This window comes from Mytilus edulis, chromosome 13, assembly GCF_963676685.1.
Source record: "Mytilus edulis chromosome 13, xbMytEdul2.2, whole genome shotgun sequence".
Taxonomy (NCBI): domain Eukaryota; kingdom Metazoa; phylum Mollusca; class Bivalvia; order Mytilida; family Mytilidae; genus Mytilus; species Mytilus edulis.
Genome location: NC_092356.1, coordinates 30104126 through 30114482, shown reverse-complemented (window position 1 = coordinate 30114482; position 10357 = coordinate 30104126). Strand labels below are relative to the sequence as shown.

General features: G+C 31.9%; 1 protein-coding gene across 1 annotated transcript; it reads right to left on the bottom strand.

Annotated features, from left to right (window-relative positions):
* Positions 1-2771: 2771 nt before the first annotated feature.
* On the bottom strand, positions 2772-5562 carry LOC139500236 (uncharacterized). Its single transcript, XM_071288977.1, has 3 exons — positions 5532-5562; positions 3882-4751; positions 2772-3163 (listed from the first exon to the last, which is right to left on the bottom strand). The coding sequence occupies exons 1-3, from the start codon at positions 5560-5562 to the stop codon at positions 2772-2774; spliced, it is 1293 nt and encodes a 430-aa protein (XP_071145078.1).
* Between the last annotated feature and the right edge of the window lie 4795 nt (positions 5563-10357).

The window sequence follows — 10357 nt, the reverse complement described above, 5'->3', positions numbered from 1 at the left end:
TGCCTCTGTACTGGACCCAAATCATTAGGGTTTCTGTCATTGACCTCAATTACTCAAACTTCTATCCTCGAACCAAATTGCAAATAGTTCTATCCTCAACATTACATGTTTATGTTTCCCCTTCAACTTTCGAATTATATGTATCTGTCCTGGACCCAAAGTACTTATCGTTCTGTCCCCGATCAAAAATGATGATTTTTTCTACCGTACAGCCCAATTAAAAATGTTTCTGTCTCAATACCCTTTACATTTATATCCTCAAACCAAATTACGTCTAAGGTGTTTTGTCCTGGATCCAAATTAAACAGTACTATGCCCTCAACCTCACTTACAAATTTAACTGTATCGACCCTTATACGTTATCATTCTGTTTTCTACCCCAATTATAAATGGCACTGGATCGACCCTTATCATTAATGATGCTGTCCTAGACCCGAGTTAGCATTGTAATGAATCTATCCTAATTAGTAATGATTTTGCCCCAGACCAGAGTTATCAATGTTAATGAATCGATCCTAATTAGTGATAGTTTTGACCTAGACCCGAGTTAGCACATACTTACAACTTCTCGTCCAATCAGATTGCTTGAATTTGCCTTCTAATTTTCATAGTACATACTTTTTCTGTGTACTAAGTAACTACGCATGAATGACCACAAGGGTAAGATTTCATTGTATTGTAATCAAGATGTTAGAACAAAAATTGCTACTGGCAAATGAATGATGTGTTCCAAATTTGACTAAATAGTTTGTAATTAGTTTTCAAACAGATTTTTAACATCCTACTAATCAATCTTTTGATCTAAATTTTGTTTTGACAATTAAAAAAGTTTCTTTCATTTAAATAAAGAGTAATAATAATGGTGCTTTATACCTTGATTAAAGTACAACTCAATCTAAAATGTGTAATCCTTTATCTTCCATGCAATTACTTTGTACACAAAAAGAGTCAACCATGAATCTTTTGAAGGGAAATTATTAATAAAGCAATTTGATATATTTAGTCATAAGTTGGTCGATAATTGGTTGCCTAATGTCCAGTGACAAATATTTCATGCATATAAACTATCCACTAGACTACCTATGGGTACATACGAGGGGCAGATTCAGCCATTTTTTAAAGGTGTTTCAACCAAAGATGTGGGAGGGGGATCAAACTGTTTGTGATAATTTTAGGTTTTATGTGAAATAAAAAAAATGGTTTCAAGAATGTAAAGCTTTCACTGCAATTTAAGAATTGTCTGCTCTTGGTTAATTCATTTTGTCATCTTACCATGTAAATAAGTACATGTATAGTAAAACAACGCTTCGTTCAAATCAATAAACATACTTACACCAGCAGCTACCTTCTTTACATTCTAAAGTCAAGGGCCTTTTGAAATTCCATTTTTACAATGATATTATAGTGAGTAGATTTACAAAACTACGTAAATGAGCTACATCCAGTCAGCCAAAACACATCAATAGACTAGTTACAGGATTACTCAAGTTGTAAATATGTGCTAAATTGGATATTGTATAGAAAGGTATATACTATGAAAATAAGAGCTTGGGGCAAAGCCCCTCGCTCTAATTTTCATAGTATATACCTTTCTATACAATAACCGAGACTTATGAATGTTAATGAATCGATCCTAATTAGTGCTGATTTTGACCTAGACCCGAGTTATGAATGTTAATGAATCGATCCTAATTAGTGATGATTATGTCCTCCATATCAACTACTAATATTCATATCGTCGATCTCCAATTACTTATATATGTCCGTTCTTGATCCCAACTAGACATTTTTCTTTTTCGATATTTATTACCAATATATTTTTAGCAACCCCTATGTATAATATGTATGTTATTGAAGCCAATTTCTACTGTTTAAGTCTTCATCCCTACCTTAAAATCATATGGCCTTGACCCGAAATACTGATATGTTTGTAATCGATCCCAGACATTAATGTTTCTTTCATTGATCCCAATTACTAAGTTTTCTTTCCTCAATCCTTAAAACGAATGTTTCTATCTACGATCCATATTCCTAGTATTTCTGTTATAAATACGAATTTATAATGTTTATTTCCCCGACCCCAATACATGGATTTTTGATCTTCAACCCCATTAAATAATGTGTCTCTCTTCCATCATAATATCTGATGTTTCCGTTTTCAATCAAATGTAATAATAGTTATAAGATTGCTTACACTAATGTCTCTAATGCACACAGAATTCTGTTCCAAACCCTAAATACAAATGTGTCTTTCTTCGATCCTTATTCATAATGGTTTTGTCCTTTAACCCGATTACAATTGGGTATATCCATCACACCGACAGTTATTGTTTCTTTCATTCGTACCGAATACAAACATGTTTGTCCTCAACTCAAACTCATACTTTTTCTGTTTTCAACCATAATTAGTTATATGTAATGGGGACGTGTTTATAAATTTGTTCAGTGGTGTCTAAACCTATATTTTGAACAGATATAATTCGTGTTGGTATAACACAAAATGGTCTTAACAAATCATCTCAGGCCAACTTTGCAACAACGAGGTCGATTCGTCGTGTCTCGATGATTTATTAATTTATCAATTAGTTTGTTATAAGTTACATGTATATTTAAAGTAAACTCCACACTTGATTAAGCCTCTTTCAAAACTTTTATCAACAACTCTTTTATTTAAATGATATAATAAAGATAACACATGAGGTCACACAGGCTGTTTCTGAAACTATTTATATCAGCAACATTGTACTCTCCATTTACTGTTATAATTTATGCTAAATCTTTAAAAGTTTTAATTTCCTTGCTTCTGCTGAAGGACATACAAACGCATCACACTGTAAAGCTTCCTCGTAGCATTGGTAGGCCATGTCTTTATCTCCGGATATTTCAAAACATACTCCAAGTATTGTTAATTCATTAGAAACCGTATTTGTGGATCTTATTAAATTATCTTTCACAGTTATATATAAATCGCGTAATGCCTGTCGTTTGTTTGGTATATCACCAAGATGATGATAACATAGAAATCTAAGACAATAAGACATTACATTTGGTAGTATGTTCATCGCACTGTGTTCTACCTCCAACTGAAGTTCTTCTGGTATTAATTGTGAGTGTTGCACGTAATGGACATGTTGAGCAGTGGCTAATGTCATCCTCTCATTAACTGTCATGAAAGAATGAACATTATATTTGTAATTTATTGTCCATGTGTCATTGCTGTCAAAGTCTATAAGCAACATATGAGGTGACCATCTACCAAGAACATAATCCGTTATTTTGAGTGTATCATTGAACTGTCCAATTACATAATAAAACGACGCATATAACAACCAACCCGATACGGTATCAGTCTTTGTGCCGTTTTGTAAATGTCTATGATAACATTTGCGTATGTAGATCGTGTTACCTATTGTGATTGGTGAAGGTAGTAGTTGTACTATAAATTGACTCATATAGTATTTATATAATTTACATGAATCAATAATAAACGTAGACGACTCGGATTCTAGTAAAGAATATATACATGACAGTGTTTTATAATAAATTAAAATGTCTTGAGGTATCGTGCTCATCATGAGACGAGTAGTAGTCCTGTAAAGAAGAAAGTCCAGCGAAATGAACGAAAATTCCCTCTTTGTACTTATTAAAGGATGATGTTCATTCTCAAGCGGAAATAAATTATGTATCAATCCATCGATCCCTCCACACTGTATACTCTGAAGAACACACAGTAGATTCTTATTGTTACTCTGATCGATCTTTCCTATGAACATATTTTGTTCGGGTATAAAGTAGTTCGGACAGTAACATGTGCTAACCCATGATATTAATTTATCAAGACAAAGAAAAAAAACAATGATAAATTTTAGATAATTGAAAACTGTTAATATCTATTTCCTCCGACACCCAAAAAAGAGCCGTCTTTAAAAAGTAAGAACACAATAAATCGTTTACTCTATCGTTTGTGTTAATTATACGCTTCAGTGTTAATTTGAGTAGACCGTAACATAATAATTGAGTAAAATTAAACGAATGTACCAATAACCTTTCTGCCACAGAGAAAGATATTCTCCATAACGTGTCATTATCTGACGAAATCTTAGGTCCTATAGGTACTAACAAACATCCATATTTGACGACCCTGTCAATAACAAAACTAGGTGGCCATTGCCGTCCATGACGAGATGCCCATGGCATTGCATTGTAAGGTAGATATTTACATCGTACGCAGAATGCCTTATCAATTGCCTGGTCTTTGTCTGTTAGACATGGACCGTGTATAAATATCTCTTTATTATATCTTCTATAATAATTAAGGAAACTGTTTTTAGTTCGATAAAATTGTGTACCAGTACATGTACCTGTGGGACAGCGTACACATCGTTCACGAAGGGATTTTCCATTTTGTGCTGCTACCAATCTTAGTCTTGCAAATCCAGGATAATCAACATCTGTTTCCATAACATGCAATGTTACACCATCAACTGGGTTTAAGATGTTCTTTTCATTATGAATTATTTTATGGGTTTTTGTTACGTACATTACATCCATGTCGCTGCCTGGTAAATCTAGTCCTTCAGCCAAACTTCCACTAAGTATTTGTATATGATTAGTTAAATCTGACGAATTGTAGATCATATCTTGTATTATAAAAAGTCGTTGTCTTTTTCGTATATCTATTTCACTACCAACTATATTTACAAGGTGTTCATATAAGTGATGCTCCATCGGGTCAATCCACGACAAGTTATCTGTAAGAAATATACATATTTATCAATGTAAAATTAATCACCCCTTGATATTTTTCAAGGTTTTTTTTATCATATCGTTGATGGTGAGTGTTATGTAGACGCACTTGACAACTAGGGTTGTTATATTTCAAGTTACAACCAATAGAACAATACTAAGCATTACGCTGTGTTTTTGTTAGATGTATTTCTTTTTATTTCCATCTGATGAGTTTAGCCTTTTTCAACTGATATTTATAGTTCGTTCTTATGTTGTACTATTACACCACTGTCCCAGGTTAGGTGGGGGGGGGTTGGATCTTGCTAACATGTTTGACCACGTCACATTCTGTATATGTATGTGCCTGTCCCATGTGTGTTGATGTGTTACATCTTGTTTCTGGTTCATTTTTTTGTGTACATAAATAAGGCCGTTAGTTTTCTCACTATGATTTTCAAGACATTAGCTGTGTTTTTGGTTTAAAGCACTCCTGATTAACACGGTAGGTATAATGTTCGGCTAGAATCGTGTTTTTCGAGTGTGACCGATTTTTGTCGAGTTAATCAAAAATCTAAACAAACAGACTTCCTTTCTGTCAAGACGTGATATAGAAGCTTGGGTTATACATACAAGGTGATACAATTATCCATCTAATATTACTTTTCGTTTAAAAAAGTAAAATTTATCCGTTAAATGATTTATTCCAAAATACAGAAAAAGGCAATTTCAATGCGCATACCAATGCCAATATCGAACGAAATAAACATGGAATCAATATATCCTTAGATTTACAGACACCTTACCAAAAATCTTGTTATTGAATGAAAACGACATTTTGAGACGAATTTCATTTCTACATGTCTTGGTTTTATCGAGGGTAGTCCGGGTTTTTCGAATGCGTCTGTGTTTTATCAAGTGATAACACACAGATAACGCATAGTTCCTATAGGTTTAAATATTATGTGTAAGTGTATTTTCGTTTAGAAACAACAAAACAGGTTCAACTTAAGTTGTTTTTAAGACAAGAAACCTAATAAATTCATCAGTTTGATAACGGTGTACTAACACTGACATGTTATAATCAATTATCTTACCTCCAGTACATTTCTAGGAATATGATTGGTTAAAAGCGTTCGCGTGCAAACCGTGTATATTCAATGTAAGGTTAGTTGGGGGCGGGGCTTATTTCATACACGGTTAGTATTGGAGTTACGTCCCTTTATATAGTAAACATGGCGTCGACGAGAGGTTCGAAACGTTTTGAAAGCACAACAAATGAACAAATTGATGCCAAAAGATTGAATGTGAATGCCGAAAACACTCTGAAAGCAAACAGAAATTGTGCAAATATACTCCGGGAATATCTTCAGGAGAAAGAACAAGATGATACCTTTGAAAAATTTGATTGTGTCCGACTGAATGAGACTCTGTGTCATTTTTATGTCGATCTACGGAAAGGGGATGGTGAACGATACAAAGCATCGTCACTGGAGGCCATCAGGCATGGCATTAACAGATACCTAAAGGCTCAACCGCACAGTAAAACGTATGATATTGTAAAGGATTCTCTATTAAATGACAGTAACGCAAACTTTAAAGCCGTCTTCGCAGAATCGAAACATTTTGGACTAGGTGACATTGAACATTCCCCCGTTATTAATGAAGTGGATTGTGAAACACTGTATACATCTTTTTATCTTACCTCCTATCAGGGATTAATAATCGATTACATGAGTGGTTTTTGTGCAATCGATTAATAAACGATTACTCAGATTGTTGTTTGTAATCGATTGCAATCGATTACTTAATCAAAAGTAATTACATTACTTCTCGATTACTGACAATTACATGCTTCAAAATTGCAACAAAAAATAAAGTTAGTTAAACACAACTACGTTTCTCAACATTTGTATAGTGAAAGTATAGAACTTTACCAAAAAAAGCATTTAAAAAAATTTATTGTTTCCAAATTATAAGTTGACAGTAGTTTTCTAGATGGAATCTCCTACGTTACTGAGGATAAGAAAAAATAAATCTTGAAATTTTTACTTTCAACATGAATGAGAGATGACATCGCATTTCATCTAGCACTTATTTGTTTTAAAGGTTTTTGAAAATTTTTACTTTCATAATAACTTGAAATAGTTTTATTGTTTTTACTCATTGAAAACAGGTACATTTCAGCATACATGTAGTTAATTACAGTGTTTGAAGTTTTCTCTGAAAAAAAATAAAAAGAAGAAGAATTTTTTTGTTCAGCTTATTTTAAAGATTAAAATTTATAATTAGATGCATAATTTAATCCTTTTTTTTTGGATAAACACCCTAATTACAGGTTATAAAACTGCCAATGGAGTACAATTTATAACCTGGGGCAAAATCATGTAAATATCACTCTTAATTAGACATAATCATACAGTAATTGAAATAAAAACAAAGTCTGTAGCTTATTGATATTTGAAGAGATTTATCATCTGATTAGTAAAGACAGTAAGTAAGTAAGTTAGTAGTAAAGACATGAAGTGTTTTTAAGATTTTGTTTATTCTCTGATCAAATTATAAACAATATATATTTATAGTGTCAAAGAGGAATACATGTATCTATTTCTGAAAAGAATTCAATGCATAAGCATTAGTTCATTGTGAAAAGGATTTTGTGTATTTTCTCAATCTTTATATACACGTATATCATAACATTGTAAGAAATCAACTGTTTATCAAGTCTAAACTTAAATTCCAACTCTGATTAAAAATTATGACTTGAGGAGTTTTAATAGAAATAAGCTTATTACCTTACTACTTAAGTGTAGTACAGAACTTTAAATCTATTTTCTCATTTTAATATAAAAGGTCTTGAATTATTGACAAGCACATGAATTCATTTGCTTCAAAATCTAGATATATATAAAGTTAATTTTGGTAGGGATCTGGTTGAACATAATGCAGCTCAGAACATTCTATTTTATTTGTACTTCAAAGTGATGAATATTGCATACATACATATTTTCCTTTAAAATAGGTTATATTTTATCAAACTATTTTACAAATTAAAAGTAGTCGAAATGTAATCGAAAAGTAATCGATGATTACATCATACTTTTTGCTGTAATCGATTACATTACGTAACATGTAATCGAAAATGTCTTCGATTACAGATTACTGTCGATTACTGGGGGAAATGTAATCAATTACAATCGATTACGATAATAGATTACGATTACCCCATATCTGCCTCCTATACATTTCTAAAATATGATTGGTTAAGAGCAACCTCGTGGAGACCGTGTTTATTCCATATTAGGTTAGAAAGGTTCCATTGGTGCTTATAAATTACATGTACAGTATACATTGAATTAATATTCGTGATGGCAACAATCTTATGTAAGCATAGACAATTTGGATAGAGACTTACATACATATATTGTGTTAAAATTATTAACTATTCTTACTCCTTTTTGTTAAAAGTCAATGGTTCATCACAAGAAATAATATTAACTTTTAAAAACATAAGAAGCATAAAGTGAAGTTGAAAAGATTATGAGTCCCCCGTTCTATGTTCTAAAGACCGTTTGATATAGTATCCAATAGTTTCTAATTTAACACTGGAAAATTGTGGTAAAACATTTTCCGAACGGACAATTTGCATCCACTTGAAAAAGATTAATTTTGATATACGAAGCAGAATGTTTTGGTAAAATATGATAATGTCCTTCCCTTAACTATAGGTATATGTATTAACTAGAAAACGTCATTTTTTAAGGTTAAAAATACTTTTTTTTCAAATTTTCTTTAAAAAAAAACCCGGAATTTTTGTTTAAAAACCAGGATTGTTTCATTGTTACTCTCGAAACCCGGACAGTATTATTTTTTTGGTTTAATACAAGGAAATTTTGATTCTTTCTTTCTCAAAAAAATCATAATATTCAAAATAAGATGGGTAGTCATGTACAAAACTATTGTAACTACGAAATAGCAGTTAATTGACCTTATCGCATGTTTATTCACTCGAAATATCCCGATCTACAATCGAAAAAAAGGTGACCGATTCACTCGAAAAACCACGATCCTATCCGGACACTATACCTACCGTCATTGGGGTAAATTTAGAATAGTGGTTTAGACACACCTAACTGATAATGGTGTTATTTCATGACTTATAAAGATTTAATTGCAACACTAATTTGTGAGTGAGTTTAAATTGCATGTAATAATTGCAAATCGACCGATATCGACCGTTAGTTTTCTTGTTAGAATTGTGATTTCCTTTTATGGCTGATTTCCATATGCAATATGGACTTTGATCATTCTTGAAGGCAATTTGGTGACCTATAGCTGTTAATTTCTGTGCCATTTGGTGTCTTGTAAAGAGTTGTCTCATGGGATATCATACCACATTTGTTGTGTTTTTTCAACTATTCCTGTTTTAATATCATTCACTAATATTTTCAGAATTAGGTATTGAACTATTAACACATATTATACGTGTTCATAGACTGTACCTGAATGTTAACTATGTTTTATTGGCAGTTATTGATTTTGTCGGGGTTATAACATCAGACTGTAGACAAATAAGAGTCATTGTTTATAAAACGTTCTCAATTACGTATTATAGGTTTTTAAAATATGTCTTCGTAAATTAATCCCTTTAATATTGATTCTACTTTTGTTACTATCTCTTTGACGTTAACTTTGCTCGGTACTTTTACATCTCGGATATGATATTTTTATGCAACTGTCTTACACTTGAAAGGTTTAACAAGCTATTAAATGAGGTTTAATCTACCTATTTCTACATAAGAACTTGCCTTTACCTAGTCAGGACTATGACAGTTGCTATTCATTCGTTTGATTTGTTTGAGCTTTTGATTTTGCCTTTGATTAAGATTAAATTTTAACACGATTTATATTCATTTTGTCAATTTAGTTTTTGCCCTTGCACTGGTCAACAATTATAAATAATCAAAAACGACTTATGACAAATTTGTTTATCATTATCCTTGTGTTTTAACTTATTGGCCATGGTGTTGTTTACCGTTCATTTCCCTTTATTATACATTGTATTTGCTGTTTGTCGTGGCTTATTGTTTTTGACTGATGGATTTCTATTTGACAATTTAAAGATATATACTACTGTTTCTGGATTTGCTTAACAGCAGCAACTAGTTTAACATCCATAGTGTTATTGTGTTTAAGGAATGATGCTACAAATGTATTACCTTTATTACAGTCTGTACAGTTCTCTAAGTATTCCAGATATTCTTTTGAAGATTTGTCAGGATATCTAAGGTTCAGTATCCACTGTTCTTTTGATTTCCTTCTTTCTAAACAAGCTTTATACATTCGTTCAAACTGACTAATAGTTAATCCAAACACGTCATTTGAGATCACCATTCCTCCACCTAAAGATTGGGAAAGTAATGGTGTAAACTTACGCTTTCCACGGTATGGAAAACGTTTTACACCGTATATTTCCCAGTACGTAGTTTTCTTCATGTCAAATATGTTTTCATCACTAGAGTCGTTTTTGTTTTTAGAGTTTCTGTCCATGTTGCCTGTTAAAAAGATACAATCAGATAAATTCAATAGATGATTTGATATTTATTTGTAAGCAATTGATTCAAAGTTACTT

What these genes read in the sequence shown, in the direction of transcription:
- LOC139500236 (XM_071288977.1), bottom strand. Translation starts at nt 5,562, where the DNA reads ATGTCGTTTTCATTCAATAACAAGATTTTTG. An exon ending in ATTCAATAACAAGATTTTTG is followed by an intron (nt 4,752 to 5,531) that starts GTAAGGTGTCTG and finishes TATTTCTTACAG; the next exon opens with ATAACTTGTCGTGGATTGAC. An exon ending in GGAGGAAATAGATATTAACA is followed by an intron (nt 3,164 to 3,881) that starts GTTTTCAATTAT and finishes CTTTCATGACAG; the next exon opens with TTAATGAGAGGATGACATTA.